This window comes from Vicia villosa, unplaced genomic scaffold (assembly GCF_029867415.1).
Source record: "Vicia villosa cultivar HV-30 ecotype Madison, WI unplaced genomic scaffold, Vvil1.0 ctg.000368F_1_1, whole genome shotgun sequence".
NCBI lineage: Eukaryota > Viridiplantae > Streptophyta > Magnoliopsida > Fabales > Fabaceae > Vicia > Vicia villosa.
In genome coordinates this window covers 353,902-369,813 of record NW_026705169.1, presented here as the reverse complement: position 1 = coordinate 369,813, position 15,912 = coordinate 353,902, and the positions used below count along the sequence as shown (strand labels likewise).

General features: G+C 35.0%; 2 protein-coding genes across 2 annotated transcripts; one reads left to right on the top strand and one right to left on the bottom strand.

The window, feature by feature from the left end:
• The first annotated feature begins 3,300 nt into the window (after positions 1–3,300).
• Positions 3,301–4,951, top strand: LOC131627586 (uncharacterized). The gene is made up of 4 exons (XM_058898427.1): positions 3,301–3,559; positions 3,637–3,738; positions 3,979–4,169; positions 4,933–4,951. The coding sequence occupies exons 1-4, from the start codon at positions 3,341–3,343 to the stop codon at positions 4,949–4,951; spliced, it is 531 nt and encodes a 176-aa protein (XP_058754410.1). The 5' UTR covers positions 3,301–3,340.
• Positions 4,952–5,005: 54 nt separating this feature from the next.
• On the bottom strand, positions 5,006–15,912 carry LOC131627585 (probable polygalacturonase). Its single transcript, XM_058898426.1, has 5 exons — positions 15,832–15,912; positions 11,360–11,683; positions 10,980–11,281; positions 10,812–10,882; positions 5,006–5,769 (listed from the first exon to the last, which is right to left on the bottom strand). The coding sequence occupies exons 1-5, from the start codon at positions 15,910–15,912 to the stop codon at positions 5,006–5,008; spliced, it is 1,542 nt and encodes a 513-aa protein (XP_058754409.1).

Genomic DNA, 15,912 nt, shown 5'->3' with positions numbered 1-15,912 from the left:
CAAGTGAAAGATTCGCCTCCGCCTCGATTGTCACCATGGGCTATATGGGAACAAGTTAGTGAGCTACCAAAATTTACAGATACTGGCAAAGAATGCCGAATTGAAGGATACGGAGTCACGCACAATTGGACAAAAAGAAGTATATTTTGGGACCTCCCGTATTGGAAGGATAACTTGTTGCGCCATAATCTAGATGTTATGCATATTGAGAAGAATTTTTTTGATAATGTATTTAACACAGTGATGGATGTGAAAGGCAAAACAAAAGATAATGAAAAGGCCAGACAAGACATGGAAAAATGGTGTAACAGAAGAGAGTTGGAGTTGAAGCCTCTACCGAATGGAAAGTTATTAAAACCCAAGGCTTGTTTCACTTTGACTTCCCAAGAAGCTAAAGCTGTTTGTCGATGGCTAAAAGATTTGAGAATGCCCGATGGGTATTCATCAAATTTATCAAGGTGTGCTGACCCTAACACTGGGAAGTTGCATGGAATGAAAAGTCACGATTGTCACATTTTCATGGAACAATTGTTACCAATTGCATTTGGCTCGCTACCCAAACATGTTCTTGATCCACTGACTGAAATTAGTCAGTTTTTTAGAGATATTTGTGCGTCAGCTTTAAAAGTGGAAGACATCATGAAGTTGGAACAAAACATTGCAATCATTCTTTGTAAGTTGGAACAAGTATTTCCGCCTGGTTTCTTCGACTCAATGGAACATTTACCTGTGCATCTTGCATATGAAGCCTTTCTTGGTGGACCAGTTCAATATAGGTGGATGTATCCGTTTGAAAGGTTCATGGGTGATTCAAAGCGATCAGTGAAGAATAAAGCAAGAGTTGAAGGTTCTATATGTGCACATTACCTGCATCGAGAAACATCACATTTTTGCAGTCATTATTTCAATCACTTGATGTTAACTTCTAGAACCATACGGAATCCGGTAAATGTCAACCAGAGGAGTCAATTCACCTTATCAGTATTCGGTCTTCCAGGTCGACCTTCTGGAAAGAAGAGTGTGCATTGGTTGACCCAGAAAGAAATGCAATCCGCACATGTCCATGTCTTGATCAACTGCGTCGAAGTTAAACAATACCTTGAGTAAGTTTACCCAATAGTTTTTTTACCTTTGTTGACAATGTCTGTATACCAAACTTATTTAACTTATGGTGTATATTTTGTAGGGAATTTAACAATGCCTATTTTCATAGTACCGGTGTACAATCAACATCCGGCGTCATTCATGCTGAATTTCCCTTATGGTTCAAGCAAAGATTGTCTACCGTGTTTCCACCAACTCCAGAAATACTCCATTTGAGAAACTTGGCAGAAGGCCCTATCCAAAGCGCAAATGAATGGCACACATACTTCGTGAACGGATATAAGTTTCACACTGAGGCATGGACCGAAGGAAAAAAAACCATAAACAGTGGTGTATTTGTAAAAGGAGTTACAGATGGTGGTGAAGATGACTTTTATGGAGTTATTAAACATATCTACGAGTTGGTATACCATTACATGGATTCAGAAAATAAAGTTGTCTTGTTTTATTGTGAATGGTATGATCCAAGTAGAGGCACAAAAATAGACAGGTCATACGGTACTGTTGAGATTCAAATGAACCGGAAATACAAAGAGTATGATCCTTTCATAATGTCAAATATTGTTAGGCAAGTTTATTATGTACCTTATCCTTCATTTGTGACACGTAAAAGAGGATGGTGTGTTGCAATAAAAACAAAACCGCAAGGTCATATTGAAAATGGCGATCAAGTAGAAGATGTTGCCTATCAAGTTGATGATGTTGATCAAATTAATGAAGTGGTTGCAGCTGAAGACATTACAAGTTTGTCTGATACAATTGTTGAGGGACATCAAGTTGATGCATCTATATTGTTGGTTGAAAATAATGTGGATGAAGAGAATGATGAAGAGTTTGAATCCGATGACAACAATGAAGAGAATGACGAAGAGAACGGCGAAGAGAACGACGAAGAGAATGATGAAGAGAATGATGAAGAGAATGATGTGGATAGCGAAGATGAAGAATAACTAAACATTGAATGTATATTTATATGTTAATGAATATTTATTTATGTGTTAATGAATATTTATTTATGTGTTAATGAATATCTATTTATGTGTTAGTGGATATCTATTAAATATCTATTTATGTGTTAATGAATATTTATGTGTTAATGAATATTTATGTGTTGATGAATATTTATGTGTTGATGAATAATAAAATAGGTAAAATGCCACCTAAGAGTAAAGATAGTGGTAAGAAGTCCCAACGTCCGAGGATAGTAGTATGTGAGGCGCCTCCCATGGTCGTGTCTTCCCGCCCTCAGAGTGTTGATCCTATGTCTTTAGCCAGTACTCAGGCTTTTACCCCATTACTCTCCTCCCACACATTTCCGTCTGGGGTACCGCCATCCTTCCAGTACTCAGCGGTACCGCCATCCTTCCAGCATCCTAGTGTGCCCTCGTCCTTCCAGCAGGCGGGAGGACCTAGCTTTCCATTCACACATACTGGTGTGCCCCCGCCCAGCTTTCCATTCGCCCATACTGGCATGCCTTCATCCTTCCAGCATACTGGAGGATCTGGTTTCTCATATCCCATGCAGATGACTTCCTCCTTTCAGCATACGGGAGGATCCAGCAGTACACCTCCGACACAGGCTGGACGATCTCCTAGTCCACGCCCCACACAGGCTGGACGATCTACCCGTCCACGTCCGACACAGGCTGGACGATCTCCTAGTCCACGCCCCACACAGGTTGGAGGCTCACGCACCCCACATCCCACACATGTACCAGCCCGTGAGGTTGATGAGGCAGTTGATGAGATAGACGGAGCTGATCTTCGTGGGAGGGATGATCCCGATGAGATTCATGTCGTTGACGGTAGATTTTGGATTCATCCCGAAGGAAACAAGTAAGTTTCCTATTTAAAAACTTTAATATATGTATACGTTTTCATTTTTTATATAAATTTATATCTAACATTTTCATTTTTTGTTTCAGTTTTATGCCGAGTCGGACTGCTGCTAGGATTGTTAACTATATAATTCAGCAGATGTATAAATCAGCTTTTAAGAGCTATGGGGACGTCAAAAATAAAGATGAATGGTTTAGAATGTTTAAGGTATTGTTATTTATGTAGGTTATGCATTTAATTTATTGTTTTAGTTATAGTTATTTAAATAAAATTCTCATTATAATTACTTAACATTTTATTTTAATGTCATACAACGTTATTGCAGGAGAAATGTGTGTGGGATCCTTTGAGTGAAAAAAGTGTTCAGAAAGTTTTCAATACCAGATGCTCTAAAAGAATGTCTGATATGCTGCGGCGAGTAAGGGAGAATTATGAGCTTCACGGCATCCGTCCTAGCTGGATAGGCGAGGAGGTTTTTCAGGAGCTTGTAATATATTGGAGGACTCCACAATTCCGGGCTAAATCAGAAACCTTTAAGAAGATGAGGGCATCTGAAAAGGGCGGTTGTGTCAACACAGTTGGAAGTATTAGCACCGCCGAGCATGCCCGACGATTGGTAAAAGTTTTAAAATTTTTAAGTTACTTCTTTATTCATAATATAATTTACTAATTATTTTTAATTATATTATTTAGGCTAAGCAGTTGGGTAGAAGACCATTGATGCCTGAGCTGATTTCGAGGACCCGGACAAGGAGATCGGGAGGTGTTGTCGACGAGCGCACTAGGATGTATCTTGTAAGTGAAATTTACGTTGTTTATTTTTTTTATATTGATACAAAGTTTGTGATGTGAATTTCATGTGGCAATTGATAATTTGCCACGTGAAAATCATGTGGCAAATCATAAGTTGTGGCGTGAAAATAACGTGGCAACGTTTTAATATATTTTAATTTATAATATGTATATATTTATTTAGTATCATTAAATATGCATTTAAATATTTAACTTAATTTTTTTTATTGAATATTTGTGCAGGAAGAATATGATAGACGACTTGCCATTTTTCTGGAAAATAATCCTCAATTCATGCCAGCAGAGGGGGAGCCGCTTAACGCGGATGTTGATCACTACATTTGGTGTGACGTTATTAAAGATAAAGGGCCTAATGGTTGCTTTTTTGGGGATGGAAATTTGGCGTCCAGCTATAGATCTGGTGACCGTAATCTGTTCCAAAGAGTTCAGGATGGAGAGGGTGGATCGCGTCAACCAAATTTGACACAGGAACAAACTGAATTAGTAAGGCAATTGGCGAGACGCGAAAGTGAGGCCCAGATCGAGATGATGCGGAAGAAGCAGTCTGATATGGAGGAGCAGCATGCGCGACAGATGGAGGGCATTATGAAGAAGCAAGCTGAGATGGAGGAGCAGATGAGACGGTTTATGCAAGGAGGAGGAAATTACAGTAATGCTCCTCCTCAAGAGCCGGAGGATGACGGGGTGGCTGATGATTTTAATCCGGATAACTATTTTCCGGATGATGCCTCTTAAAAACATTTTGTATTTTATTTGTTTTAAATTTTTTTTAATGTAAAATATTCTACATTTTAATTCATTAAAATATTAGTTTTAAATTTTTAATTTTATTTAATTGAATTTATTATATAATGTTTATTATATTAATTTATTTTATATAAATTTAATATATAAATTAGTTTTTATAGATTTTATTATATAAATTTTATTTTATAGATTTTATTATATAAATTTTATTATATATAAATTTTATTATATATATTTTATTATATATTATATTTTATTATATATTAATTAATTATATAAAATATATAAAATATATAAAATAAAACAAATCTAGCGTGAATAAATTTTTTTTTAAAAAAAAAGCATTTAATGTAGCGATGTGGGAAACACGTCGCTACATTGGTCAACAAACACACTTCCCCACACCTGCCACACCTGCTGTGTGTGCAGTGGGATGTTTCCTATGTAATCCTGTTGCGACGTGGGAGTCACGTCGCTACTTTCTGACGTGGTCTCCACGTCGCTACAATGTTGCCACGCGTGCTCCTGCGACATAAATGCTCACGTCGCTACTTTTTGTTTGCCACGTGATTTTGCATGTTGCGACGTGTAATCCACGTCGCTGCAAAGAACATTTTTTGTAGTGTTTGTCAATTGGAAAAGGACAGTCCAACTTCTTTTTCCCTGGCAGTAATTCACAAGGTTTAGGGCTCACATTACTTGTAACTCCAGCACCATCTGTGCAATTCCATGGAAGCTTCTTCTGTGCACTCATTTCAATAGTCGCATTAGAAATACATATTCCTGTAAAAGGGTCATTTGAAATCCCTTCTAGTTTCGCCGCATATGTCACATTCTTGGCAGTAACATCTCTATAATTAATTCCACTAATTTTAGGCAATGCTTTTGGGTCATATCCTTTATCAGGGTGTGATTTATAATCACCTGTCATCCAAAACACATATTTCATTGTCTTCAAGTTCATTCCTTTAACAAAAATGTCCTTCACAAATGCGCCTCTACCAACGGCTGTTTTGATTCTAACAGCTGATTCAGTGTTGATAGCCGTTACCTCTTCAATTCTAACATTTTGGATTCCACCTGACATTTCACTCCCTAATGCAACCATAGCACTATAGGGTGATATACATGTTAGCCTTCTTATGATAATTTGTTGAGATGGCTTTCCAACTTTGATCCCATACTCATCAATTCCACTTTTTATTGCAATACAATCATCCCCAGAGACAATGTAGTTGTCTTCAATCCTAACATTTGTACATGAATCTGTTGAGACGGATTGGAAATCAAATAGTTGTTAGTAGTTTCATATGAAACACAGATACGGACACACATGTTAGATATATGGTATGATAATCCTGGATATCTTCAAGAATCGTGTTCGTTCACTTTCCGAACAAAGTATTTCGACCCTATTCTTGTCTGGGTTCACGAAATCTTTGCGGGGATAATTCTTGAAGAACAATCTGTTTCTGACAATGGAGAACATATCAGAATGTAGAGAGGAAGTATGTAATTTCGTGTTCCAAATCGAGACCAAAAGACTCCTTATATAGGAGACCAATAATAGAAACGAACAGACACACCTTTTCGAAAAACAGTTATGTCTGTTGGAACGGGTGCAACTATTCAAACGAATCATTATGTCCGTTGGGAACAGGTGCAACTATTCAAACGAAATGTTATGCCCGTTTCTATTATTCATATTCAATTACGCGTTTGGCTCGACGAGCGTGCACTCCGCACTACCCTAACTCGTTTCAAACTTAACGCATAATTGCATTGGCCTATAGTAAATCACATTACTACCAAAATGCATTGATGATACTAAAATCACCAACAAACTCCCCCCATTTTAGTATAATCCTTGATTTACTTTACAGGTATAACGATCAAACAAATGCATAGAAGAAAATGTCTTACGATTGAATTTTCATCTTAGTACAAATACACATTCCAAATATTCGAAAATCGGGGTGTCATAATGATTGAACCCGTCAATCCATTTGAATATCTAAAGATATAGTACACATATGTTTCTTACAATACTCTACTATTCATACTTGACACTTTACAAGCCATGTGTCCTTATCCATTAATAAGCATGTAGGAAGCCAAGTCCAAGCTTCTTGAAGCGGCAAAACTTCATGCTCACATAGGTGATCCTTTTAATCTTGCACCTGCATTTGCAATTTTTCAAAAGAACCGTTAAGAAGATATACTTCAACCTAGCCATCACTTGCAGGTCTGAGCACATACCTTGGGAAGATAAACACAATTGCTCCAATCTTTAACTATGATCTTTCCGCATTGAATTCTGCTTCTAACGTTGTATTAGAAGGGAATTGGGTATACCATAACTAATAGATTTAAATGGACTTTAATACCATCCCAATTACCGACTTCTTCACTAAGTCTCTTGCTAACCCCTTCGTCAAGTGGTCAGCTAAGTTTTGTTGCGACCGAACAAACTCAATAGATATCACCCCATTCATGATTAATTCCCTAATCATACTATGTCTAATACCCAAATGTATAGACTTTCCATTGTATATTTGACTATATGCTTTAGCCAGTGTGGCACTACTATCACAACGGATATAAATTGGTGATATCGGTTTAGGCCAGATCGGAATCTCATATACCAAGTTCCTTAGCCATTCTGCTTCTTTACCAGCAGCAGCTAATGCTACTAACTCAGATTCCATTGTGGAACTAGTTATACATGTTTGCTTCTTGGAAGCCTATGAGATGGCACCTCCCCCAAGCAAGAGCACCCATCCACTTGTAGAGGATGAATCTTCAACATTATTTATCCAACTAGCATCCGAATAACCCTCTAACACCGAAGGAAATCCCATATATGACAATCCATAATTCATAGTACCCTTCAAGTACTTGAATACCCTAGTTATCGCATGCCAATGATGTCTACTAGGATTACTAGTAAATATGCTCAATTTGCCAACCGCATATGCAATATCCGGTCTAGTGCTAATCATAGCATACATCAAAGAGCCTATAGCTCTTGAGTATTCGAGTTGATCCATAGGTTTACCTGTATTTGGCATAAGCTTTTCTCTTGGATCCATGGGAGTACTTACTGGAGAACAATTTCCATAATTGAACTTCTTAAGTATTTTCTCAATGTAATGAGATTGCATAATTACAATCCCCTTATTCTTCCGTTTAATCTTAATACCAAGAATAACGTCCGCTTCTCCCATATCTTTCATGGAGAACTTTGACGACAAGAAATTCTTTGTTTTATCAACTTGATTTTGGTCGGTGCCAAAGATCAACATGTCATCAACTTTATGTACAAACACTTGTCACAAGAATTAGATGAAGAAATATATTTAGATAATCATGCATGATGATGCAAGAAGGTTTTCAGATGAAGTGAGAGATGAAATGAAGAGCAATTTAAAATAGTATAATATAAATTGCAATGAATACCTTGGTTATGTTCACTTCTCTCAAATCTTCACTTGAATTTCTATGTTCAACCTTCTTGATCAACTTCATCATTGATGTGCATGAAACTTTTGATCCTTTTTCCTCTTTGATAACCTTTGTCTTCATCAAAATTAGATATAAGATATATTCTTCACAATCTCCCCTTTTTTGATGATGACATACTCTTTGAATTCTTGTTTTGATAAGATTGAGAATTCTCCCCCTAACTTGTATGTCTCCTTTAATATTTGTAAGTTTCCTCCTTAATCGGAGAATCTTACAATGACAAAGTCAAACTTTTAATGCCATTATTTTGGTGCTTGTTTTAATCCATACAAGGTTTTAACAAGCTTGTACACCTTTTTGTTCATCAGTAGAAAGTATATAACCTTCTGATTTCTCCATGTAAATCTCCTCATCGAGATCTCCATTTTAGGAATGTCATTTTGACATCCTTTTGATGAACTATAAGTTCATGCAAAAACTAATGCAAACAATATTCTAATTGTTGTCGTCCTTGCTACTAGTGCATATGTGTTTAAATAATTAACACATTCCTTGTCTAAACACTTGGCTATTAATCTAGACTTGTAGGTGTTTAGTATACCATCTTTATGATACTTCCTTCTAAACACTCACTTGTTTCCAACCAAGTATGGTTTGAGATTGTTGAATCCATTTTTTCTTGGATAACATCCTTCTAAAAGAAGTCCCTTGAAGTTACCTCTTCATTTTAAATCTTAGGACCATCTTCGACTTGAAGAATAATTAGAATCTTAAGAACAAATTTTTCACTATTTTCTTCTACTAAATACAAGAAATATGTCGGAAATTGATTTTGTTCGGTCCTAGATCCTTAGCCTTTTAGGCTTTCTTTTATTCTATGTTCGATTTGTTTTTCAACAATCATTGACTTACTTTCGGTTTGTGTTTCAACAATCCGCGAAGAACTTTCCTCACAAGGTTCTTCATTTGCCAAAAACTTGAATTCCTTATCCTCCAAGATAAGGTTCTCAAAATTTCACATCTCTGAATTTAATAATTAAATTAGATTCCAAATTCAGAGGTCTATATAAGTCACGATTCATCCTTAGATGCTCTTTATATGTCTTATAATAATAAGCCTCATAAGGAAACATTAATATATTTCTCTATCAAAATTGTAGCCACCAATTAATCACAAACAATCATAATTTGAAATTATATGAATTTAATTTTGTACTCTTTTATATTAAATTCTGCACTAGATAATGAAAGTTTATATCTCTTCATATTCAAATATAACATCAATAATTTCGCTGGTTCAGATGGTAAAGTATCTACCCTTTGTCTCAAGGGTTGCTTGTTTAAACCATTGTATTTTATCAATTTTGAACTCTTTTTATTACTATTTGTAAAAAGTTATTTTAATTCAAAATTGACACCCCTTGAAGTCAAACGTGATATTCTTTGGTAAAAGGAGCACGCCTTACCAATAGGCCATGTTACAGTAACATGGTTGTATTTTGTTTTCAATTATATATACATGTCATACAAATTTAATTACGGCATCGTATATTGAATTGATATAAAACACTTTGAATTGATACAAAAGACTTTTATATAATTTCCAGAAACATAAAATTATATACCAGAAACTGTTATGCATACACAATTCAAATTATATTAGTAATGCATCCAGCTCTGAATTGAAAACTTTGATATGCGAACTTTCAATTACATAGGTTTAAACCGGTTTAAACATAGTTACAGGAATCCACATCAACCAGGATTTATGCATTACTTTTGAAAAAATTTCATTATTTAATTATATATATTATTCACCCATGAAATATTTATATAACATTGAACAATTACGGCAGTATAACTTAATCAAATAAAAATGATGTATTGGAGAACATGCATTACAGAATTATACGCATGGATTAATTATTACTAAAAAATTATAATATCCACAACAAAACTTTGATACCTATGATTAGTAAAATTTCATATTTGAAACTTAATATTATAATTTTCATAATGATTTAATTTTTTTTTTTTTTTTTTTTTTTTTAAATAAACACGTACCCGGATTCTTGATGTAAATTTTTCCTGTGTTCACCATATGTAAATTGTCCTTGAAACTTGTCCAATTTTCCGAAACTTTTAGTCATCTCCTTGACGGTGCTTCCTCCTCTAGCCATGATTATCAAAAAGAATACTTTGTTCGTTTGTTAGATATATGGTATGATAATCCTGGATATCTTCAAGAATCGTGTTCGTTCACTTTCCGAACAAAGTATTTCGACCCTATTCTTGTCTGGGTTCACGAAATCTTTGCGGGGATAATTCTTGAAGAACAATCTGTTTCTGACAATGGAGAACATATCAGAATGTAGAGAGGAAGTATGTAATTTCGTGTTCCAAATCGAGACCAAAAGACTCCTTATATAGGAGACCAATAATAGAAACGAACAGACACACCTTTTCGAAAAACAGTTATGTCTGTTGGAACGGGTGCAACTATTCAAACGAATCATTATGTCCGTTGGGAACAGGTGCAACTATTCAAACGAAATGTTATGCCCGTTTCTATTATTCATATTCAATTACGCGTTTGGCTCGACGAGCGTGCACTCCGCACTACCCTAACTCGTTTCAAACTTAACGCATAATTGCATTGGCCTATAGTAAATCACATTACTACCAAAATGCATTGATGATACTAAAATCACCAACAACACACACGAACACCTAACAAACTATGATGATAACCTCAGAAAATAAATAAATCAAATTTAAATACTTAATTGAACGTAATCATTTATGTATGCATCAGACACCTAATGGAAGAATATATAGATTACCAGGGTCTATGCCATCTGTGTTTGGAGAGTCAATTGGTGCAAGGATGGTGAGTCCATTTATAATGATGTCACTGAACAAATAAAGCTTGCTCAGATATATAGTTATATACATAAAGAAAAAAAGAATGCACTTAAGTTGAGAATAATCGAAATGGCGAATTAACAAACCTGCTGTAAATGGGATGGACAAACCAAGCTGGGGAATTAACCAAAGTAAGATTAGATAATTGGATTTGATTAGAGTACATGAGTTCAATCATGTTAGGTCTAGTGATTTTCAATTCATGCTTGTTGAACTTGTTCCACCAATAAGATCCTTGTCCATCAATTGTTCCGTTGTTACCGGTAATTACAACATTGGTAAGATTAGTTCCAAAAATGAGACTGCTAGACCATCTATCAGTAATTACACCATCTCGGCCTTTTCCGTAAGATGGTAAAACAGGAAGTTGAGGCCATTCTGATTCATCCTGAGTAATATGAATTCCCATTTAAATAATAATGAAATTTCAAAATGATGCAAAATAAAAATCATGATAGATATATACCTGAGATGCAAGAATGACAGCATCTTTTTGGAGAAAAAGAGTGAAATGGCTTGTGAGGTTGAAGCTTCCAGTTAACCATTTACCTGGTGGAACAATTAGTTGTGCACCACCATCTTTTGCATATTGGCTTAGGTTAGCTATTGCTGAATTAAAAGCCTTTGTGTTTGAGGTTTTTCCATCACCAACACCACCAAAATCTGTCAAAATTGCACTGTGTTTTCGGCAATTGATTGCAGGATAATCGAAATCGTTCAGTTTACTACTAGGTGTTCCGCATTCAACCACTGATCCCAATATCAGAAGTATAGAAATCACACCAATAACCTAAACAGAAGAATGATAAGTGTATATGATAAAATAATAATAATAACTTCAAGAAAGTTAATAAAATAAATAGATGTGTATACGGAATGAAAATTACATAGAAATTTACGAATCTTGAAATCTTCATGTTTTGATGATATATAATACTACTTGTGAAGAAAACAAATGTATATGTAGTGAGGTATATATATTGAGAAATCGGATTATTATGACTAAAATTCTGATATGCATTATTAAGAAAAAATATTTCAATACTCATTGACTAAAATTCAATAACTATGTAAAATTGTAAAAAAATTTACGCAGTCAATTAGATTTTTTAAAAGAAAAGTACACTTTTAGTATTAAAATGAATTATTTTGACATATAACTACGCAATTAAAAATAAAAAAAAATAAATTGTAACCAAATTATTTTAATAATTTCTTCTTTCATGTTTTTCTTTTTTAATGTGTCAAGATTATTCACTCTAATTGGATGATAATGCAAAATTACTTTATACGGACGGTGTATTACAATTAATTTCATTTTAAAAAGTAAAATCAATTAGAAATATTTTCTATAATATAACAAATATACTTAAATATAATTTAAGAAGTGAAAATAGAAAAAAATTACAAGTAAAGGTAATTATACACTTTTCATATTTTCATTGAAAAATTGTGACAAACACACCTAAAAAATTGTATATGAATTTTATCCAATTAATAAATAATTTAATTTGATGTATTTGCATTACGATTTATATAAATTAAATATTATTTTTTTACCAAAAAAAGAGTAAAATTAATAAATAATTTGATTTAATGTATTTGCTCTACAGTTTATATAAATTAAATATTTTTTTTTACCAAAAAAATGTTATATTTTGACTTAACATGCACATTATTATTATTATTATTATTATTATTATTATTATTATATTTATTATTATTTTTTTGTAAATAATGAAAATTATATTCTCAATATAAATTAATATTTTTATTTGATTCGGCTCTTAAGGTAGTTTGGAAGATGGATGTTCCGATTAAGATTAAAGCATTCGGGTGGAAGTGTTTCATTAACAAACTTCCGTCGCGTGACTCGTTAGCTTCTAGAGGTATTTTACCTTCTTCTAGTTCTTCTTTTGTCTTTTGTTGTGTGAATGGAGAAACTTCACTTCATTCTCTTTTGCTTTGTCATAATTCGGATTTGGTTTGGAAGTAGGGATGACAAAACGCCGGTGGCCAGCCAGACCGACCCGCGCACCCGCCAAAAAATCGTAGGTTGGGTTGAGATATTGGGTCCGCCGCCCACCAAAGTCCGCCCCGTCAAAACCTGCCGCCCGCCTAAGCTCTCCCCGCCTAACTCGCCCCGCCAAAGCCTGCTGCCTGCTAAAGCCCGCCTCACCTATTTGTTAAGCTCGTCTCACCTTAAGCCTGCCCTTTTTTAGTTACTCTAGTAATCCAAATTTTTGATGATTTTATTTTATACATTTATTTCTAAATATATGCCATAATTTTTTAGGTAAAAATTATTCAAAAGATGCTTTATAAAAAATTATTTTAGAAAATAAGTGAAAAATTTAATTGAAAGATAAAAAAATGACTATTAAATTATTAAAGAAATGAAAGAAAAATAAATTAAAAAAATAGGCAGGCAAGCTCGTCGCCACCAACCCGCCACCTTGGCGGGGCGGACATGAATTTTATGCCCATTTTACTTAGCGGGCATGCCCGCCCCGCTTGCTTTTTGGCAGGCTTTAGGCGGAGCGGGCTGCCCGTTTTGCCACCCCTATTTGGAAGGACATAGTCGAGTAGATTGGTTTGGTTGATTATAAAGCGGAGAATTTTAGGAAAGTTTTTTGAAGTTGTTTATGTTTGGCAAGGTTGAGAAAGTTAGAAAGGGAAATAGGGAGTGGTGGGGTTGGCGGTTTGTTGGACTCTTTGGACGGTTAGAAATGTCATCGTATTTAGGGGAGATTCGTGGAATATTTCTGATATAATTTGGGGAGTGAAAGCTTTGGTTTGGAGATAGGCTTTTGTTGGAAAAATTACCCAACCCAATTGTAATTTTTACGAGTTTAGTAGAAACCCTCTATTTCATTTATCGTAAGATACAATTGGCGTGTAATTTTTCTCCTTGAGGTTTTGCTCATTTTTTTGTATCTAGTTTGAGAACTTGGGTTCTCCTATCAATATATTCTTGCTTAAAAAAAAACTTCATTTGTGAATATTTTATCTGATTTATTGTATAACTTTAAAAGAAAAAATAAATAAGTATTATTTTGTTAGGGCAATAGAAATGGTTGATAAAGTGATGAAATGACTTCTTTACACGATAGAGTGAACTTCTAATGTGGTAGAGCAGAGTGAATCTTCAATGTTAACACTCTTATGCTCAAATAAGTTTGAGAATATAAAGGAGTATAGTGAACTATGGTTATAATATACTTCAAGCTTCGTATGGGATTCCTTACATATGGAGTTAACTTAGAAATACATTGTACTCCCATCATGGAACGCCCGAGGGGTGGGGGGTTCAGATGATACATAATGGTGGATGATTTTCCATGGCACATCGAGTGTGGGATTTCAGATATTGCTTGCATTATACCCTCAATACCTTAGTAAGACCACTTTAGGTTGAAGATTGGACCTTCTCTTAATTATTCTTGTGGTCGATCCAAAATAATTTCCCCAAGACTTGTTGAGGCATAACAACATAAAGTCTTTCAGAATACTAAGTTGGGTTCCCCGTGACGGGTTCAGTGTTTGCTAAAACGGAAAAGACTTGAGTCGCATTGAGTATCCTTATAAACAAATACATTAAATGCTAGTCTCATTGTTGAGACGCTTCGCAAAATGACTCTTCTTTCAGGCCACTTATTTTCCCTTCTCGCCTAACTATTTAAGGTCATTTCTTCTTTCAAATAAATTTTCTACTTCTTTGCCCAAACTGTAACTTTATTTTCCTTTTGCAAACTATGATTGCATATCCTTGAGCCATGTTGATTCCTATTTTGTACGTTCCTTATCTTCTTTGGATTTCGTATTCCTTTGGTTCACCATACTTCCAAACAACCCCTCTTCTTAACAGTTTCCTTAAATTTCTAGCTTTTACCAGATACCATTACTCCCTATTTGCTTACAATTATTTTTTTCTTCCTTGTTCTATGAATGGCTGGCGTAAGAAATAAACATGTAAATACTGTAGACATGCCTACTTGTGAAGGAAAAGTGATGCTTCATCCCACAATGGAATAGTAGACTTAGAACTGCCAAATATAGTTGCTTTAGCAACTAACCAACCCATTGGGAACCTCATTGCCTTCAATGATAGTTCTGCCTCTAGTGGAGGATCTATTGAACATGGCGTCGAACCTTTGAATTCTCATTTTGGAATAAGTATAGACGATTCTATAGAAGAAATCAAAGGGATGAACTATGACGGTCGTGTTACTAAGGATGTTGTTGTTGGTCCCTCTTCTTTCAACAACATACGACAAATCTGGATTCTGTTGAGACTTGATGGGATGAACCAAGGACTCGCCTCTTTATTAGTTAATTTAGGTCGATAAATGGTCGGGATCCTAGTGATAAGTAGGTTTGGGATCATATCAACTTCCGAACCATTCTCGAGTTCATGACCAACATTATATTTTTATTATATTTTGGGAGGACATGGTTCGAAAGGAATATCAAGGTCTCATAATTCCTGCTGATGCTAATTAGTACCATTAGGTGCAGGAAGAGTTAAAGTAGGAATGATTTTAGTCTTCAATAGTGCTTCAAGTTTGGAGGGGCTTATACAGATGTGGGGTCTTCCTTTGATTGAAATGTTTCCTGTGTCGACCCTAGCAAGACGATATGTAGCTCCTAGATGTTCCATAATTTTCTATGAATGTTTATTTTCTAGGTTGAGGTTCAATCTTCCCTTTAAAGGCTTCTAGGATGGGGTATTGAATCATTTAAGAATTTCTTCGTCCTAAATGAGCTTGGTAGTTTGTGCCTTTGTTGGTATTCTAGTACTTGTAAGAGTATTAGGAGAAATTGTTGACTCTGAGATTATTCTTCAACCTCTTCATTATGATGTGAATCTCTGCTAGCGGAGATCGGAGACAAGGGGTACTCTCCCTTTACCAGCCTTAGAAGGTGTTTGATGTTTACCTTAAAAGCTGGTAAAACTTCAAGGACCATTACTTCCTGGTGACCCCCTTCCAGCCCATAATCAAGAGGCTCAGTTAGCAT